At 38.5% G+C, this 21,801-nt stretch overlaps 1 protein-coding gene across 8 annotated transcripts in view; it reads left to right on the top strand.

Moving 5' to 3' along the window:
- The window catches only part of Mef2c (myocyte enhancer factor 2C), a 144,618-nt gene that overhangs the window by 52,854 nt on the left and 69,963 nt on the right, over nt 1-21,801 (top strand). For 6 of the 8 annotated variants that reach the window (XM_038323787.1, XM_038323784.1, XM_038323788.1 and 3 more), the window contains exons 2-3: nt 209-404; nt 16,659-16,862. In XM_038323787.1, the coding sequence (XP_038179715.1) occupies nt 351-404; nt 16,659-16,862 (258 nt within the window). In that variant the 5' untranslated portion in view covers nt 209-350. The remainder of the gene's footprint in view (nt 1-208; nt 405-16,658; nt 16,863-21,801) is intronic. The other 2 variants (XM_038323782.1, XM_038323783.1) reach the window with 1 other exon arrangement.

Here is a 21,801-nt window from a genome sequence, read left to right as displayed (position 1 = left end):
GAACTACTGTTTAGTCTCCTGCGTGGAACTACTGTTTAATGGCTTGTATGGAATACTGTTTAGTGGCTTGTGTGGGACTACTGTTCAATGGCTTGCGTGGAAATACTGTTGAGTAGCCTGCGTGGAACTACTTTTTAATGGCTTGTGTGGGACTACTGTTTAGTGGCTTGCATCGAACTACTGTTGACTGGCTTTCATTTTTGTTCAGCAGGAACGGATGCAAGGATTTGGGAACTGAGCTGTGCACGTGCTGAAGAAGGAAAGGTGTTTGAAGGAAACAGGAAAGAGAAAGAAAAGGAAGGAAAAAATACATAATTTCAGGGACGAGAGAGAGAAGAAACACGGGGACTATGGGGAGAAAAAAGATTCAGATCACGAGGATTATGGATGAGCGTAACAGACAGGTAAGTGAGAGGCGTCCCTTGTGTCCTTTCCTAGTATTCAAGGTTCTAGAAACATCTTGAACTTATCAACATCCATCAACAGAAGCTCTGTGAGCTCAAAGAGTCCAGTTTAAGTGTTGAGATTTTCATCTCTTGCCAACAGCAGAGAAAAGAAAAATCATATTAACCATTAGAAGTGTGTTTTAAAAATTTGTGATTGTTCACTTTGCACTGCCTCAAGATGTAAATGAAAGTTGTATTTGTATAACAAGAATAGCTTAATAAGTTCTAGAATTGCTACACTGCATACGTCATTAAACAAAGATATTCGTACATTCATGGGAACTAGTCCTTTTGTAATCAACTGCTTTACAGTTTGTAGTATTGCCTAAATATCCTTTCTGCAAAGTGGCTTTCCGTTCATCATAAAGGAGAGACTGAAGTCAACTTCAAACATTTCCAGACGCTTCTGACAACAACAAAGAAAACACCTACACGAGATATCAGCTGCACAAAGTATATAGACAAGAACATCCTGTTAACTCGTATTTTCTCTAAATTCCGAATTTTATAAACATGGTACTCTCATTTTTTTTCCTTCAACTCCAGTGATCATGTCTGTAAGACACAGTCTGCTCTGAAGACTTCCTATACGCGCATCATGAGTGCCTGCAGTCTGACTTTTCCCTTATCCTGGAAAGAGGGCTGGGGCTTTGTGAGGGTAGCCAGGTGGCTTGGACACAATGCTCTGTTGAATATCGGGTGACAGTCCTTGAGAGGAATTATAGTGCTTCTGGACACCCACAGTAGCATTCCCACAATGGAACCTGTTCCTTGGCCCTAAGAGAGGAGAGACTCAGTCCCCCCACACACACCTCATTCCCATGCTGCCCATTTATGGTCAGGAATAGGTTTAACATGCTCCCAAATAATGACACTCTCCTTCTGTTACGTCCCTGTTTATCTTAACACAAGAATAAGTTCAATTTTAAAACACAATATTGCACAATACAGATTATAATGAATAGAAATTATTTTTTATTATGTCATCTGTATGAATGGCTTCTTTATAAAAAGCCAGTGACCTTCCAAGAACTAGGAAGATTTTTCTATTTTGTTTTAAATTATACTTTTTCCTAAACTAGAATGTCTTCTAAGGCTCACAGGACTTGAATCGCTTTGAACTTAACATTGAATTAAATGATGAAAAATATAAAATTCACGAAGGAATCTATCAGTGTTTTCATACAGATTGTCTATTGTTGTAGGCCAAGACAAAAAGCAATATCCATGTTAGAATTAAACCCCAATTTTGTATTTGTTTATAGCTTGAAGCTGAAATTAAGGCTGCAGTATTGACGATCACATACCATTGACTTGGGGGGAGGGGGGGAGCTTGTCATTTGGACCACAATCTGTTTTGGTTACAGAAAAAAAAGCCATGAATTAGCATTTGTATTTTATTAAGAATATGGCCTATTTTCTAGCTTCCCGAGCTTCATTCTATCTTCTTTTTACTTACAAAGAAGAACAACTGTGGGGTTGACTTGTGTGGGCTTTTACTATTCTTCTTAAGGGAAAAAAAAACATTCACTGAGATACAAGAATTATCACATTCTATTCTTGAGAGAACAAGTTTAAATATTTCCATAGAGTTGTACTGATCTCTACTTGTAGATACTCTTACCCATAATAGAAGTCATAATATTTTTAGGAAGGGGAAAAGTATTTAAATTCAGCTTAGTTTGATTTTTTTTAGAAAATATTATGGATTGATTTCTTCATTTTATTCTGTAGGATTCAGAGTCAACATATTATTTTCCTCAAACTCTGTGTACAACATACCTTTTAATTCAACACTGTTGAAGTAAATTAATAAAAATGACATCGCTGTGTTCTAAGCTATGTTTCAGTGGTTGTATAAGATGACTATTGACAGCAGTAAAGACCTGTCATTCATGGTAATGTTGGTCTTGCTCACCTCTCATTTTCTGTGAGAGTGGTCAAAAGAGCCACTTGGAAAAGGGCATAAAGTATGTAGGTCACTTCTGATAATGAAAACCAGCAAATGCGCAGAGGGACCCCTAACCTGTGCTCCCTTTAAATTGTGTGTTCACATGTTGAAAAGAAAAATGTCAGCAGCTTTGCTCTTTCTGAAGCTGCCCCACTGGGGTGGCCTAGTAGGACCTCGCATGGAGGCTCACTGCTGTTTCTTCTTGAAAGCAGTGAGCACTGTTCTTTCTGCCTTTGCGTTTGTGTATTTGACCACATACAGAATAGTGTGGGCTTCTGCGGGAAAAGAAATGCTAACCCAAAGTGAGCCCTGAAATACCACAGAACTTATCAGTACACTGTGGTTCAGAAAGATGAAGCTGTCTTAAGACAGAGGCCATTTCCACTGAGTTCTGCCTTTCCTGTCTCCTTTACAACAGGTAGACAATGACTGCAACTCCAAACCCAGCTTGGAGACACAAACTCATGTAATAAGGCTAGAAACTGAAAAAGAACAAAATTTCAAAATCTATTTTGTACTTTACAGTTTTCAGTTTCCAATTTTATAAAGTCAATTTCTTAACTTTCATTAAGTTTCTCAAGTTAATACGTACAACAAACTCATGAATTGCCATTTTATCTTACAGATACATTCAGACAGCTTGGTGAAAGTCATTGCCAATTTGTTTCCAAGAATGGCATGTAAATTATTCCATTTAATCCTTAGTAATCCTATTTTATAGCTGGATGTTATTTATTTATTTATTAAGTCAACAAGTTTTATTGAACTTCACTCTTCCCAAAAGAAAATATTCACTTGAGAATAGCAGTCTCATCTAGGGATGGGCAACGTGTTCTGTAAACAACCAGGACACAAATACTACCTGGTTGTTTGTGTTATGAACCTATGCCATCTCTGATTCAGCCTTGGAGCTCTTCTTTGGTGCTTTGATTGTCGCCATAGACAATATCTAAATGGATAAGTGTCTAGATTCAGTAAGAAAGGGTCACTGACAAAGCCAAGGCAGGCTAGATTTGTCTAGGGGGCTGTAGTTTGTAGACTTATGGTAGACTGAAATGGATATGGAAATATATAACTATGGAAATATAGAACACACATGTCACTTATGGGGTGAGAATGAACGCAGCAGAGTATTATGAAAGAGCAGCTTGGGTGCTCTATTTACCGCTCAGGCTTGGAATATGGCCTCTCCAAGCAGGTGCAAATATGAAAGCTGTACCATTCTAGAAAGACCAGAATTTCTAAGGTTTGAGATAGGAAAAGGCTTGGCTGAGGATTCAGAACACAGTTAGCAGGACCTGAGCCTGATTGAGGATTCAGAACACAGTTAGCAGGACCTGAGCCTGGTGTGTGACTTTAAAGTCATGAGGGGCTCCACACTGTGGGACATCCTGAACAGCTTAGAGAATCTTTTTCAGTTCAGGATAACTGGCCAAGATTCTACAGTGAAGAGCAGAAAATGCACAAGATCTGGTCTCAAATTCCTCATATTCAAAACAAAACATACATCATTCAATGATGTCAGGAAACTATCTATCCTAACTAAATGGTTAAAAGAGCAAGACTTTAGTTCATGTCTTTTTCTAGTCATATCATATTGCATCCCATAACATATAATAGACAGGAGTCCAACTTTTAGCGATATACAAAACTGTTTCTAGTCTCAGCCTTACACTTAGTAATATTACTTTCCAGTTACAGTAGCTCAATAGATATTATAGTATATTGCACACACTAAAATAGGATAACTCCAGGGCAGATTATGCAGCCTCTGTGAACTTAATGAGTAGAGCAAAGATTAATGAATGGTAGCCACCATGTCCCAGTGCTAAGATGTGAAGTGATGTATCTGAGGTGCCTAGGATGCAAAGTGATCATCAACAAATGCACACGTTTGCACCTCCCATTATGGTTCACGTCCTCTAAGCCACTCTTTCTTACAGCCATCGTGATTCCCATCTAAACAGCTCCTGTGCTGTGTAACTATGAAAGAAAAGTTGCTGGGTCTTCACTGGAAGGGAGCTCCACCATAAAAGAATGTCAGGAGGGGAGTGGAAGAACACAAAGGGCTCCCCTGCTGAGAGCTGCTAGCCAGCCATCCAGAGCAATGTGGCTGCAGACAGTATGGTCTGTGGGCAGGGAAGGAAGAGCACACGAGCAGCGCACAATTCAGGTCTTATGACTAGGGTGGGTGGAAGTCGTTTCCTAAATCCTGTGCATGTGGTAACACAGTTTTCAAGTGTGTGCTGCTGGCTGAATAATTTTTAAAGCACTTTTCACCATTTTTATCACTTCTGCCTTCAAGCTTATGGTAACCTCGCTCTCAATCTCTCCCTCTTCATTTTTCCTCTTTTGAACCTTTGATTCTCACTGATTAGGCAGCCATATAGCCTTGGTCTTTTTCATGTTACACATTTTGAATTTAGTGCTTGAAACAATTGGAATTTTAATTAGTTTTTATATGACTCACTTTTACAAACAAAATATAATTAGAAATCTACCCCATCAGGCAGAGCAAATGCTGAATGCTAAGTAAGCCTAAACCTATTTGCTCATATTTTTGTACTGAATTTTTTAGATTTCCTACTTTGAAAGGGTTAAAATAAATAAATTCCAATACTTTTGCGCAACTTGTTACTAAAAGGCATCCTAATACATGAATAACTACAAGAGGGAAGTATTTGCACATAGCACGTCTAGGGCCTAAAATAGTAAGTCTGTATATATATTTAAATGCCTCAAGTTTCAATTGCTTCCTTTGGATCTGGTGCTTTGTTTTTTTGCCATCTAAGAACATTCTACTTAATTATTAGTGCAATAACTTGAATCCATATTAAAGACAGTATCATTCCCCTTTAATAAGAAAGGAGAATCCTCTTAAAAAGTAAAATGACTCAGGGTTCTTAAATTTTCTACCATCCCTTCTTCTTGGGCTTCTAGCTGTTTCTTTCCTGGCCTATGCAGTAAGTTGGGGGAAGGCCTGCAGAAGTGTACTCAGTGTGGATACTGCCTCTGGTCATGTGTACAAAATGACTCTTTTTTTCTTTTTCTAGCTAAATTTGGTATATTTTGCACTGAACTGAACAATAAAAATTATGACAATTCCCTCAGGTGACAAAAAAAGGAAAGAAGGAAGAAAACAAAACAAAAAAAGATAAAACCTGCCTTTAACTATTTTCTGTTCTTAAAAATTTAGCTCAAGTTTCACGGGGACTTTTAGTGTGACTTCACTTTGAGATGGTATTCAGAATATGAGCAAAAAAAAAAAAAAACTAAAAAGGGCTGGCTACATTTCTAAATTTGGAGATTATATCTATTTACCTAAATAAAGCTTGTTGAAATTATGATAGATTCACTCTTCAAATGTAGAGAACCACATAGTTGAAAAATGTAAATTAATTGCTTTGGCAAAGGTTCTTAGTGACTTCTATTGTCTGCCTTGGAGAGTAGAGGTGACAGTCCCGTTGTAAACGCATTTCCTCCCTTGTCACCAGAAACAGCATTTTCATCCTTGCCAGTGTTAGCTGAGGCTGTGCAACTGAGATCCTTCTCTTTAGTGAGGACTCCTCACCCTGCTCAGAGCTTGTGAATAGGAGGGTCAATGAAAAGAAAAACTTGATTTTTTTTCTGTCTCAGGCCAAGTAAGTTTGTATATGCCTCATAAGGATGATTGTTTTCCTTTTTTTTATTAATAACATATTTTAACAGATCATAATATTCCCTGAACTTGTATAAAAATTATGCTCAGGTCACTCTGTGTAAATGAAATGAGGGCACATCGTGGTTGTGGTAAGAAAGGTATTGATCAGATCCGAGTTTAGGCTACACTGAGGAAGACTGGAAATATCTACGGGATAGTTCCCCTATAATCCTTATTCTTTCACTAGTTAATCTCAAAATAATAAAAGAAACAAATCTTTTATTAGATTGTCCCAACTGTTGTCCATACTTTCTTAAATTTTGTAGAAAATCCAAGAGAGGCTAAATTCCCAACTGGAAAATGTTCTCCCTGTGAGAAATAAGTGTTTTCTCTACGTGCCAGGGTTGTTTATGGTCTCATTTCTAGTTTCTGTATCTGATATCATTTCTCTTCAAAGGGAAACATCTTAAAAATTGTAAGACTAATTTAGGGCACCTCAAATATTCCCAGGCTTTTGTAGAAAGCTGGCAGTGAATGGCCTGTTGGTCTCTGCGAACACGTGACCACAACTTTTCTTTTTCAGGTCACCTCTTGCTTAGCACATGCACACACCAAATGCGATGTAGTTTGACTGAGACACCAGCACTAGGAAAATGGACATTGCGAATAGACCCCGTAAACTAAAAAAGTTCTTCTGAACTGTGGATTAAAAAGAAACATTGGTAAACATTTTAAAATCCATGTCCTTTGCAGACAAAACTCCGTTTAGCAGCATAATTTATTCATTTAAAATGGAATTCTTTCAGCCTTTTGGTGAGAGCATTATTCTAAAGTTTATAACCCATGGTACTTTTTGAAAACATATTTATAAACTATTGTTTTTTTCAAAAGTAATGTCTACAGCAAAAAATAAAATAAATAACAGAATTAAACGGAAGATTAAAAATTCCCCATTTGTAGTGTGTATTTGTGTTGCTCTTGAAATATGTTAGACCATTTAATGGGAATAAGAGAAACCAATTTAGATGTTTGGAAATTCGACTTTTAATTTTAATTTGGAACAGTTTAGCATAAGAAATCACTAACATTTAAATAACATTTCAACAAATGTAACTGTTTGGAAACTACAGCAGAGGCAGCCTCCTGCCTTCTGTGTTGCAGGGATTGATTTGGAAGGCCCTCAGGGAGAAAATATTGGACTTGGGAGGTAAAACTGAAGCCATTGTGGGAAGGAAGAAGTTACTCTCTTCCTGTTATGACAGGAAAGCATAGACAAATGTGCTTCCTGAGTTTGCTCAGCAGGGAATGAAGGAGTCTGTGACCTTTAACTTATGCACATTTTGGCTCTGTTGAACTAGTAAACATGCTTTTGTGCCCCTTCCCCCAATATTAATCTGGATTATTGGATTCTTCTCCACTTCAAATCATGTCTCTTCAATAGACAAAGTGCAGCGCAGCAGCCTGTAGCTGCTGCTGGAGGTGTACTTACTAAAGGTCAGCTCTTCAAGGACCGTTTGGTCCTGGACAGCACATGTCTAAAGTACTGAATGATAGTATTCTTTTCTACAATGTAGAGCATTGCTGAACCTAGCAATTGGCCACTCTTTTAAGCCCTGACAAATTGAATGATTGATACTGCCTTCCCTTTCCTTACATAAACAAAGGTATCAGAAGTCCACAGAAACAACTTTTAAAGCCTACGGTCTTCAATGGGCACTTGGTTATTTGTGATATAATCTACTATTTATTATCCACCCACAAAATACCAATCCAAAAGATTTAAATTTTTATCTTGAGATCGTGGGTGTTGACTTAGGATAAGGGGCTGGTAGAGTCCTCTATTCTGTACACAGCCCCGTATTTTAATTGGTTTATTGTGTTGGGGAGGTTAGGGACCACTGCTAAAAATCCTGTGGAAATGCTGGTGTCTTTAAACAGGCTCAGTTTGCTGGAGGCTAAAGAGGACAATGGTCTCCTTTGCAACAGAACACACTGCTGTCTCATCATCGCAAGTGGTGCTGGAGGGTTGGAAGCACATGGTAGCAGTCTGCTTAAAAGAAGCCCTCGCTGCTCTTTAAAGAGCCTTTCATTAGGATGGCAGGCCCGGGCATTGTATAAAGGAGCGCTTGTCTAGAGCACAAGTCTGCGATGGCATTGCTTCCTCCCACTGAGAGTAATCATCAGGCCTAGAGCTCGGAGCCCTTCTAATGACAGACTGAATTAAACAAAATAAAACTAAAGAGGAATACTCAGAACAGTTGTGCCATTACTTACTGACAGGAGCAAGGGAGGGCAAAATGGAGCATTTAGAAGGCCGTTTCCCTTTTTTCAATTAGAGATTGTCGTTACAGACTCTCGACTCCATCCCTAACCCGTTAAACACATGGGAAGACCCAGTGGCTCATGGATTATTACAGAGCACATTATCTCCATGAACCGCTCCTCTTGTCATTCATTACTCATTCATCTCCCTCAGCATAGGAAAGTGGAGACTAGCCTGGTGCAGACGATGGATAAAATTGTTGAGGTCTGCAATACTTTCATATAAAGAAGTTATATTAATAATTTGGAATATGGGAAAATGTAAAAACATTAAAAATAGAGTTAATCAGGTATTTCCTAATATATTCTAAAATAAACAACAATTACTTTATGAGTTAAAAATATGACTGCAGGATAGAGTTGTGCAGCGGTAGAATGCTTAACCATTTACAGAAAGCTCTGGTTTTGATGCCAGCAGTGGGAAAAAGAGAGCAGGAAGGAAGGAAGACAGGAAGGGAGGGAGGGAGGGAGGAAGGGAGGGAAGGAGGGAGGGAGGCAGGGAGGGAGAGAGGCAGGCAAGCAGGGAGGGAGGGAGAAAGGGAGGGAGGGAGGGAGGGAGGCAGGGAGGGAGGGAGGGAGGGAGGAAAGAAGAATGGAAGAAAGGAAGGAAAGAAGGAAAGAAAAAAGGAGGGGAGAGAAAAAAGTTGGGGAGAGGAAAGGAGTGAAGGAGGATGGGTGGGAAGGAGGGTGGATGGGTTAAGATTGACTTCATTCATTGAATAAAAAATAGTTTTATCAGGATTAGAACTCAAGTACTGTGATTTCAGAATCTGTACAAAGTTAGTGTTGCATCCCTTTGAGATAGTCTTAAACTCAAGGTTTGGGCTTCCGAAATTTTTAGGTGTGTGGTAGTTATTGTTTGCAAAGTTCTGTCTCTTTCATTCCTTCAGAACTTTTTCCAGTAAGGTACAAGGATTCCCTTTGGTAACACAGAGCTAAGTTCTTTGGAGATGCTCAGAATGTGAAGGGATGTGGGACAAGTGCAGGGAAGGCAAAGATCCCACAGTATGCTTTCCAAGGCACCATCTACCAAGCTCATTTCACTGCCCTGGGGGAAAATACACAGACCAGTCCTCTGCTTTTAAAACTTGGTATTTAAACTGCCTGTATAGCAATGTCTATGTGGAAACCAGAGTTCCATTATTTTTTATTTCAGCTGTGAGCAGAGATATATTTGCTGCCAGCCAAAGTACTTCCCATTTTGGGAAACTGAAACATCTATAAATATAGAAATAGTATGTGCCTACTCATGCTTGTGTGGTTCTCACCAGCTTTCGTGGGAATGGCTTGAGTGTCTAAGAGCAGCCATGGCTACAGAACCACTGGTTCTCAATTTAATATTGGTAGCATTATTTTATTTATTTTAACTTCAGAAGCTACCTTTATATGCATATGCTCTTTGTGAGAGTTCTGTTCTCAGGAGAGTGTCTGATGATCATAAAAGACAATAAAAATGGTGCATTTACACACTCAGCTGACACTCGGCTGAGCCTAGGCCATGAGGAGCTCCTGACTAGAAGAGGGAAGGCATGATGAGAAGCACACATTGTGTATGGAAAAGTATCATTGCTAACTCATCCCGGGACTAGGTATATCATTTTACATAAGGCCACTGCATGTACAGTATCCACCCGAGAAAGGGAGATAATCAGCTGCCTACTACGGCCTATTGGAGATACTATTAAATGTTGTCAAACAGCCTTTGATCATTTTTTAAAAAAAATTCAGCAATGCCAATGTTCTTGTCTAAAACAATTACATGTTACAGACTATGCTCCGATTTCATCAACAAACTGAAACAGAATATGACGCCATTCGGGTTTTCTATTTGGCTCAATCTCAGGGAATGTATATTTTCATTGTAAGTTAGAATGACAGAAGCATAGAACTATGTGATCATGTCCCCTGTTGGAGTAAGCTTTTCCTTTTAATTTACTCTGAGTATACATGAGAGTTTATTTTAAAAACTCCATCTTATAAAGAATGCATGAACAGTTCCTCCATGCATCTAGCCATTCATTTAATAATTATTAGTTATTATTTTTGTTCTTTAAATTACAATGATGGGTAGACGATGTCTCCATCTTTCAAGGAAAACATGAAGCAGTTGAGAAACTCTAAACATAAGTGAAGAGAGGTAGCAAAAGTGGATAGATCCTAACCACAAAATCCCAGTGACAAATTACTTCTTGGTATATGGAAGTTATAAGTGATGATTATGATGAACTGATAAGCTTACGTTTCTAAAGCATAAGTGCTATAGAGAGTGAAGCTACAATAGAGGGTACTTGTTTTGAATATTATTACAAATCACACATAATGTTCTCTATACAAAAGTCGACACCTTCTGGGCATAGAGCATGAAGACGTGAAATTTGCAGAAGGGTTGCAGACCAGATTCTTGATGAGCCTGGAAACACACTGTTTGGACATCAACATCAAGCTGTACTAGAACAAGACCAAGAATGAGGACATGAAGTTGAGCGCCACTCTTCTCTCTCATTGCTGCACATTATTTTGAGTGGGTGATATCCAGCAATACTTTCCTTCCTAGAACAAGTCAACATGTACCTGCTTCATCATCTGGGCATGGAACTTCTGGCCTGGGAAAATGTTCAGCATTTGGCTTCTGGCATTCTGAGTGTAAAAAGATTAAAAGTAGCAAATATCTTCAGTGCCTTTTCCTCCAGAATTAGTTGCAGACCTTCACATCAACCTCCTCCTCATTCTATCAATGGCCTGATTTTGTCAGCATCTGCTAGAGTATAACTTATAGCACATGATATAGTCACCAAAGATTACACTCTAACAGGTCAGTAAAGATAAGTTATTTCCACTGTGGGAAGTTATAAACTTAGATCCTTTCCCAAAAGCCATCTATCATGTTTTTCAAAAGTGATCATTAAAAAAAAAATCTATGAATGAAAATTTCAGAATCACCTGTTTGATTCAGTTCATTTGTAACTCAGCTTCTTAAAGTCTATAGAAGCTCTGCCACATATAGAGTTAGCTCTGCTTTCTGCATCTATGTTACATGCAGATCTAATAATCATGCCTTCCCATTTTCACCTAAAGCCTTAATAAACATGGTTCCTAGGATAAGAAAGTGACTAAATTCCACAACTCTTTTCTAGTGACTTCTTCACACTTAGTGTTCGTTAATCAATTAATCTTTTCAGTATAATTCTTCAGCTAGACAGAAATTCTCAAATGCACAAATACATATTTATTAAAAGTCAGAACTCATCAGAAGGTGCAAAGAATGTTTGCTTGACAAATACAGTCGCTCAAAACCCTAGATCCTCCTCTGCATGTGTGGATAGGAGGAAATAAATATTTCTGTGTATGTGTGTATGCATGTATGCGCGTGCACAAGCTCATGCATGGGAAGGCTCTAGGTCTGTTCTCTGTGTCTTCCTTAGTCATCCCCACCTCATTTCTTAATGCCAAATCTCCCACTGAACCTGTAGCTCACTGATTGGTTAGGCTTTCTCCCAGTAAGCTCACTGATTGGTTAGGCTCTCTGGCCAAAAAGCTCCAGGGACCTACCTGACTGTACACCTGTATCCCTGGCCACAAATGAGTACCACATCTGCCTTTATGTGGGTGCTAGGAACCCAGACTTAGGTCCTTATATTTGCACAGTGGGCAATTTTTGGACTGAGTCATCTCTCCCCATCTTTCAATCCTCTTTTTTTCTTTCTGTGTCTATGACCATAAATATAAACATCTATCTTCACACATTTTTTACTCTTCATGATACATCATCAAGGCACAGAGTCAAAACCACTTCTCATTGAACTTTTCTTGAAGTATGGAGAATCTATACATATGTATTCTGCTATGGGAATTCTCTGCTTTCCATAATATAAATTTCAAACTAGAAAAAAAATTCATAATTGCTTTCTCTCAAGATTCGTGACAGTAACTTGTTAGAATATTTACATATTTATAAGTCCAGAATCTTCTTATCTCTAAGAGGTTAAATTGCCAAAAGCCAAGTAGAGGAAGTATCTACTTTTAAAGGAAAATTATACTGAGGCAGTCAACAGTATTTAAAATAGGGTATTTCTATTCTGTAATCTACTATTCAACAACCACACACTGTAGCCACAAGTTAGTTTTGTGGAGGAGCTCTGGGTCTTGGGAGCTGAAAAGCCAGCAAGAAGGACAAACCCATAAGCAATCAGCTCTATGGTGTTAGAATGATTTGGAAAACAAAAACTCGTACACATATTGGAGGAACCAGTACATGACAATACAGACTTGTAATCACAAAAATTGGAAGGCGGGAATAAGAGGAGTCAGTGCCAACACGGAGAGACCATGCCTCATCAATCAACTGATAAGTCATATAACACTGGAAAACTCAACTGAGGAAGGAAAGATTTTTTATCTAAATATGGCATTGAAAGCAGTTTAGACATGATGATTTCAGCTAAACTTTGCAATGTGCTGGGAGGGTGCCGGTGGCCATAAGGAAAGGAAGATATCACAGCACTGCTTGCAGTTTTAGTCAATTACAATGTGAGAAATAATTTCAGGAGAGTAAACCTTATTTTGTAATTATCTCAATTGGTTTAATATCTGTCAGTTTGCTTTTTCACTCTAGAGAAATTTGGCCTGAAAACAAAAGCTAAACGGAAACAATTAGATACTAATGCCACTCCAAATCATCAGGCACGAGAAGAAATAGAAATTTATTGTTCAAATGATGTATTTTGTTCTTAAGGAAAAACATTCCCTTAAACATTGAAGCATTTGGTGATTTTCTCCTCCAGCCATAGAAATGGCATGAACTAAAGGGATACTGTTTTATGTAATAGAAATTATAACACCCAGCACAAATGTATGACATGGAGAAGACTAACTAATATTCAATAGTTATTGTACCTCCTAACACTGGGCATGTAGAAAACTCTTCAGCAAAAACTGTCTCTGACAAAATTTTCAAAATTTCTTTACAAGTGGATTATATAAAGCTGTAATATATTGCAGCTATATATATACATATAATACAATATATATACTGCAGTATATATTACTCCTTTATTTCAGATTCCAATTTCAATGACTCATCTCCCCTTAATAAAGTTGCCATAAAATACATGATATCTATACATATGCTAGGAGTGAAAACTTAGGGTTACTATAAAATCTAGTGTAGAAATATCTTCATAAATTATGATCATTGAATGTAGGGCTATTGAAAGATTCAATGGGAAAATAAAATTGCCAAAGCTTACAGTGTAGTTCTTCTTGTCATGCAAATGTATTTATTAAATCTCCTTAATTCTGAAAACTAGATGTTGAATGACAGAGCCCACTTAGATAATATTGCCTTTATTCTTCCCAATGCATCCTGAATGATGGAAACACTTGGAAAGAGCATCTTTACTTAACTGCTGTAAAATCAGCATTCTGTATCACCTAAGGTCAAAATATGCTATTGAAATAGAAATATGGACTTGTCCCCATTACAAACTATTGTCAGGTTATAAAAAGTGTAATCATTACAATGCATTATTATATTTAAGTATAAAAGCTCTGAACTGCAATCTTTGTCATTGAGTGGCATATTTTAAATGAAAAGTAATATCTCAGATCTCTTTGGAAAGCTTAATGCTTAAAAACAATTTTATCTAGCTATGAACAATGGGAAAAGGCATTATAAAATACATTTTGAGTATGCATGAAGAATATGAACATAATACAGAATTAAATTTAGAGCAACTAAGAGTAGATTTTGAAGATGTTTTCTTAACTACCTTAATACAGTCATCATTTCAAATTGCACTTTTAATGAAAAGAAGCTGTATGCACTAAATTTTTTGACAGGTATTATTAAATTAGTATGCATATCCAGCACCTATTTTCCTAAACAAAAGTTGAGAAGCATCTTAGAGTAAACACAAATAGTGGTTTTAATGATATTTCAGTCCTAAATATACTATGGTGATGATTTTTATAATATGCCAAATTCTGAGATTTGAGTACAACAGAAACCATACCGTGTTGAGACATTCTACCTACACTATGTGATCATGAAGTCTGATTAAAAGTGGTTCCATATATGTGAAACTATTTGATATCGTGCTTCTGTATTTAAGACATTTTAGCCTATTTCATTGAATAAAACACAAATATGGACTTAAATCCATGCCTAAAATTGCATTTCAAATAAATTTTAAACTATATTTTAATAGATCACAGTAATTAATGATTATACTTACTTATCAATTTCAGTAGAAAAGTCTCCTTCCCATCTTAATTTCAGTCATAACTCATCCAAATGAACCAGAATAAAATTTCCTTAATATAATAATCATGCCTTTAATGCCAGCACTCAGGAGGCAGAGCAGACAGATCTCTGTGAGTTCGAGGTTAGCCTGGTCTACAAGAGCTAATTCCAGGAGAGGCACCAAAACTGCAGAGAAACCTTGTCTTAAACAACAACAACAACAAAAGCATAACATAATAATCAGATATGGAAATAGAATGCTAGGTTATTCTATATGATGCACATTAGAAAAATGATAAAGAAAGAAATAGATGGTAAGGCATTGATAGTTACTGTGGAGCAAAATTGCCCAACTTAAAATGTAGATAGAATCAAAGTAGAGATTGGCTTTCTTGTGTGGGCTGTGTTAAAGTGCTTTGTATTCCAAATAGTCAGCCAGCACAGATAGCCGAGCTCGGTCCTGAGTTCTTCAGGAAGGACAATATTCTCAACCAGCTTCAGTCTAGAGGCTCTTCACAGCACCAAGACACGGATTTTCTCAGTTGTAGGGACTCTGTGCTTAGGACGATGAGAAATTTGGGAGAAAGAGATGCTAGAGAGAATGCTAAAGCTGGGCTTTGCAGGTTTTGATAGTCCAGGGATGCTTTGACTCTTCCACACTGGTGAACATGAATTGGTCATCTGGAAACAAAGAAAAAAAGGAAGGGATTGGAACCTAGATTTGGGAGTTGCGAACAAATAGAAGTCAAAAGTGAGCTGACTTGTGCAAGACCCATTGCATTAAGAAAAAAAAAGCCAAATAAACTGTTAGAGACTCCCAAAGTATGACCTTGAAAAACCTAGTTCCAAAAAATTATATCTGCTTGTCAAATAAATAAATAAGAAATGAGCACGTGGCACTGTCAGCCATAGAATTGGGAAGCAACTTGTAGCTTTAAGTTTCCTCGGTCTTTGGTACTCTACCCTGCCTACTACCAAATCAAACTGTAGGACTTTTCTTGGAAGTCTTTTCTGGGAATGATATGCTATATACTTGCTTGGAAACACTGGACCATATATGGGTTTATGATATCTGGTGCTCATGCCTTCGGGTGGGTAAGTCGTCAGGACAAGCTGAAGTTTAGAGAACACTGAAATGTCAGAGTGAAATACATGCTTTCACACCTGATGGGATTGGCAAGTAAAAAAAAAAAGTAGACAACTGGAAACCGGAGCTGTTGGAGACAGTTCCTGAGGGAACGGGGTGTGGGGTGAGGTTATGCAGAATGAGATGAATTGAGGAGGCAGTGATTTTAAACGGGGACACGTCAGAAGGGCAGGAAGCCGCTAGGTGACGTGATAAGAACGTGAGTGACGGAGCCGCCTGGGAAAAAGACAAGTGTGAACTTGACAGATATTTGTAGAAAAGGAATTATGGACTTGTTCGTAGATTAGACTAGAAAAAGACAAGGTCAGAGACAAAGTTACCGACCTGAGAGAAAAAATTAGAAACAGAAGAAGGAATGACACTATGACACTGAAATTCTGTGTATTTGCCAAGCACAGCTGAGGTTCTGGAGAGTGAGGGTTCTGCTAGAAGTTACACACACGCGGCTCCAAGTGTTCTCAATTAAGTGGCACAAGACTAAACAATTTTATATGTATGTTGTTTTCACATAAATCTAAAATACCAAGTTTATAATGTCATGCACAATCTTCAGATGATTAAAAAACAAATCAACTTCTGGATTTATAATTGAGAAAATTGTTAACCATGCTGAAGTTACAATCTTAAGATACTCAAAGAGACACAATTGTTTCTTCCATCGTCCTCGTTTCAACGCCCTGAGTTAAATCTTGTATCTACAGTTTACCATTCCCCCACTAGCTAGAAATCACACCTTTTTGAATTCTAGGCAGAAATCACTTTTAGATTATTTGCTTTGTCTTAGAACGTGTTAACGCCCAAGGTTCTGCCAATTCTACACCATTGTTTTACAAAAGAAAAAAAAGTGGTGTGAAAACATACAACACAGACGCATAAGTGTTTTGCCTTTAAAAATTACTTTCTTTTTCCAGGTGACATTTACAAAGAGGAAATTTGGATTGATGAAGAAGGCTTACGAGCTGAGCGTGCTGTGTGACTGTGAGATCGCGCTGATCATTTTCAACAGCACCAACAAGCTATTCCAGTACGCCAGCACCGACATGGACAAGGTGCTGCTCAAGTACACAGAGTACAATGAGCCGCACGAGAGCCGGACGAACTCAGACATCGTGGAGGTGAGCATGCAAGCCGCGAGCCTGCGATTCTGCAGAGCCTCGTGGTGTGGGCCTGGCCCCGGATCTTCTTTTCCTGTGTTCCTACTCCTGTATAGAGTCTCAGGACTTTCCCCCAAGCTATGCCTGCACCACCTGGTTAACTCTTCCCAAAATGAAAGTTACAGTGGCAAAATGATGAGCCATGTAGGATCTAGAAATCAAGTTCCACGGTCAAATCAGTGGGCTGCTCCTTTCATGAGTGGGCAGCATCCTCCACTGGTGTATCTGAACACCAGAGTTGGGAACTGTGATCAGATGGTATTTCATCCAAATGGTAAACTCTTACAAACTAACAATTTACTTTAAATATGTAATAGTTGCCCTACAGAATCAAAGTATTTTTTCAAGTGAATGCATTCCAACCGTATAATCCTTCACGTGTCATTTCTTTCTAACTCATTCTTTTAAAGGCTATCTCACTGACAAAGTAAAAAAAACATCTAATAGAAAAAGGTTGTTTTTCACTGGGTGTGGTGGTTCTGGGGAGGCAGAGGCAGGTGGATCTCTGTGAGTTAGAGGCCAGCCTGGTCTACAAAGCGAGTTCCAGGACTACCAGGGCTTTTACACAGAGAAACCCTGTCTCTAACCGCCCCCCAAAATGATTTCCCTCAAATGATATCATTATAGCACTGAAAACTGTAAATATTTTTTGCTTTTACTTGAAGTTTTCAAAAGCATTGAATTTATTGGTTTTATTCTCATTTGGTAAATTGACCCAATAAACCAAACACAATTTCAGTGGAAAAAGTTCAGTGAAACTTATGTTTGGTATGTGGTGACTAGTGATTTGAGTCATACACTTTCCTGAATCCTCAGATTTAAGATTGGTACTGAAATTTTCCTCCCTTTAGAAAAGTTCTTTTTATACCTACATATAAACTGAAAAATGAAAACCAAACATAAAAGAACTGGTTAGTTGTGAAGCTCCAAGGGCTTCTGTGTATGTGAACTTCACACACAAAAGCCTGTTTCATACTACAACTATAACATGATATATTCCAAGATAGCACACTGAGTTAAAATCTGACATTGGACTTTATGTGCTTGGACAAGACAGCCCTTCATTTAATGTGGAGCAATAGAACTTTACTGGATAGACGAGAAAAATATGTTGACTTTTAAATTCTGCTTTCGTGAGTTTATAATCTAGAAGATTCATATGCTGAGTTTTGCGGAGGAGTGTGCTGCATGACTTGGGTGACTTGCTGTTTGGCACCCCATATGATATTTTCATAGTGCTGTACAGAGGGACATCTGAGAGTTGGATTTCTATAAAGGCTGTGATATGAACACTGGGTCAAGAGTCTGAGATTTGCAGGATCACGCTATGTGACAAGTTGGCTCTTTCTCCAGCTGAAGGTTTCTCATCTCAAAAAAAAAAAAAAATGAAGGGAGCTGAGGATTGCGATTCAATGGTAGAGCTTCTCCTAAATATGGGAGACTCTGGGTCTCATTTCCAGTACTACAGAAATAGTTTGAAAATCCTTTGCAACAATATAATTTCTGAAAGAATCATTCAAGACTGTAGTATAGCTCTCATTTTGTGATCTTGTATGAGATATAAGCAGATTACAGCTCTGAATTGCTCTAAGCTTCTAACTCTCCAGCAAAATCAAGAGTCCGAGGCTCAGTATTTTGGGTGCATACAACACATAAATCTAACACATTATAAGTGTGTCCTGATGGGTTATCTTAGTAACATTCATTCTTCACGATTTGACCTTCCTGTATTTTAGAAATGGCAGGTGGGGGAGAGGATTTTAAGGCAGAGTCTCTAACTAATAAAGTTTTATATTGCTATCACATGTACCGCTTTTCACAACATAGAGCATTGAAATCAGAGCACTTGAGATAGGAGATTCAAGTGGAAAGTGTATATAACGTGTGCCCTCAAATAATTAGGTATGCCAGATTCCACCTTTGTAGTAGCACATCACTTAGAGTGCAGTCGGAAGAAGTCACGTTTAGAACAGGTCTAACACAAAGTTTACACTGAAGATAGTTTACTACTCCTGGGTGAAATTTTGAGTCTATTTATTTTAATTTAATGGAATACATTTAACTGGCTAAGTCTAATGAGGAGCAGAACATGTTCCATGAAGGGTCATTAGTTCTACATTCCCTGTTTGGACCATTGCTTCTCGCCCTTAACCCTCTACAAACAGTTTACTCCCAAGCAGGAAAGGTTGGGGAGAGAGAGAGAATAGAACGGTGTCTAACATGGAGACCGAAGTGCAGATTCCTGGGCCACGCTAGAGCAGGGTTAGAGGGTCACAGGAAAGTGTGCAGTGCGTGGGTGTTGAAAAGAGATTTCTCCTTTTAGCAAAAAGCTCTGTGTAATTACCGTGTCTTTGCTCGATAATTAGCACCACTGTTACAAAGGCGCAGAGACACACAAAGGCTTAGCAGATAGACTGAGATAGTTTCCCCCCATTGTATCATAATGCAGCTTGAATATCTGTTTAGATACACTATATAAATATGCCAGATTTAGTAAATGTGTTAAAAATTGTAATCCATTGTTTAAAAAGGAAACAAAAACAGCTATTGTATTTAAAATACTTCCTTTGAAGAAAGTCCATTTTATGTGGCTCTGTAATACAAAACTAAATATTTGCCCAAGTGCTGGCTTACGAGGCTCTGAAGTTCAGGTAGTATGAAGAACTGCCCACCATCACTGGTCCCTTGATGGAAGAAACTCTGGAAGTTTCTCTTGGGCTGTATTCCCGAAGAAGTATTTGTTCAATACCCGAGAATGACCTGAAGAATACAGATCCTACAGGATTAGTGCCCAGCAAGGTGATGCCTGCATTCTGATCAGAATCAGGCAGGCGTTCTTGTTAAAGATGGAAAACCTGTATACGGAAACTGGCTTGGGAACAATTAGAATGCAAAGGAGCAATGCCCCAGAAATACCACCTAAACTGCTGAAAGGAAAGTGTATACTTGCAGTTCAACAGCACTACACGACAGCACGTGCATCCTTCAGGAATATTGCAAGTGGTCTTTCATACCCATTTCATGACTACTAAACATAACATGAAGTCCCAGTGTGAGTGTAGTTAGCCCCTGTAGTCAGCCAACAAAGGGCCTCCGGTCATCCTGCTATTCTGTGGAAGGGTCATCCAGTCTGAGTCAAATGTCCAACTATTATGTGTAAAAAGGAGAAAAATGCAAGGTCCTTCACTGCTCCCTTGGAAATACAGAAATGAATACAACACCTATTACATAAGAAACTCTAGTATCACAGCTGTGCTTGTAGAACATATTGGTTTTTATTTTTAGTTGCAAGACTGATCAATGAGTCTCCCCTTCTCTCTCTCTCTCTCTCTCTGTCTCTCTCTCTCTCTCTCTGTGTGTGTGTGTGTGAGAGAGAGAGAGAGAGACAGAGACAGAGACAGACAGACAGAGAGAGAGAGAGAGAGAGACAGAGAGAGATGGAAGTAGGGAGGAGAACTTAGCTAAAAGTATATTTTCTGTCACCTGAGTCCTGCTTGGATTTAAAGACATTGTTGCATTAAACTCTTTCTTTGCCCACTAAGTGCAGTAATGGTTAAGGCCTAAATTAGGACTTGCAAGGCCTTAAAATAGCTTTTAACCTTTGCTGCCTCACAGTACTGCTGGAAGGTTATACACAGTCTTTAACTGCTCTTGCAGAGTTGGCTAGATATTGCTGAGTTCAATTTCTGTTGAAGAACAATCGCAGGAAAAGGTAGAACTGAACCTCTTTACAGATCAGTATTACAGAAGTGGAGGTTGGGTGCAAGATATGAAAACTACCTGTTTACTTTGACTATAGCCAAACCAATATAATTCATAATTACAGAATATAGATCTATTAGCATCCATGTACCCTAAGCTTGCATTACACACGAGTACTTAGCAGAAAGTGCACTCACGGACTTGTTGGGTAGTTTTTGGATTACCATTCCTTCAATCATTCACCCAGCAAAGATTTGCTGAATTCCTGCTGTGTACCACATGCCAGGGAATGCCTGAAGTGCAAATATAACCAAAGCAACTTGAGAACTCTTCGTTCTTAAAGTGGCTCACAAAGCCATGTGGCCCTGCCATTGCCCTTCTGCCTTGGCTTGTCACCCAGCTGACCTTGTCCGGACACGTTGTGTTCTGTGCTTCAGACACACAACACATATTCCCCCCACACAACCTCTCTACACTCTTATTTGCTTAGTCATCATGGTTTTGTTCTAGGTCTTTGACTTTTACTTATCCTTACATTAAGTAAAGTCCCAATTTGTGAGCCATTAGAGATTACCCTTGTATTAAGTGCTTTCCTTATAGCCTAGTCATCTTGTGGTCTGTCTTCCACCTCCACCTCAGAGAGCAATTGGGATGATTACCTACTTAATGCTTACACACTAGATTTGAAACTTGTTGAGAGACAGGGACTCAGCATCAGCACCAGAGTTCATAAGGTTTGAAGGGCAGTAGGTGCTCAGAATGCGTTTAACGGAATAAGCAGACAGGAAATAAACACACATTACCCAGTTATTGCCAGAGAATAATATTACTCACTTAAATTATAAAAACAATATTTTCATATCCCAGTGAAATGGTTTAAGAAAGAGACAATTAGTCACAATTAGTCACAAATGCAGGGGACAACTGACCATAGAGTACCAAGCCCCGACTGATAACATCTACAACAAAACCAACCCCTTAGGGGACATCACAGAAGACGAAGATGGTTAGAGTCAGAGGACCAAAACATCTGCTATGAACTTGTGTCTTCTATATGTGACAGGGAAGCTGACCCCATGAAATCGCAATACTACAGTTGCTTAAATAAGACCTGAAGACTGTCAGTGATTGACATGTTAAAAGGAATGGAGAAAATCGCACAAAGCCCAGCCCATAGGTGAAGAGCAATCCACAATTA

This window comes from Arvicola amphibius, chromosome 3, assembly GCF_903992535.2.
Source record: "Arvicola amphibius chromosome 3, mArvAmp1.2, whole genome shotgun sequence".
NCBI lineage: Eukaryota > Metazoa > Chordata > Mammalia > Rodentia > Cricetidae > Arvicola > Arvicola amphibius.
This window is presented reverse-complemented; position numbering and strand designations above follow the sequence as displayed.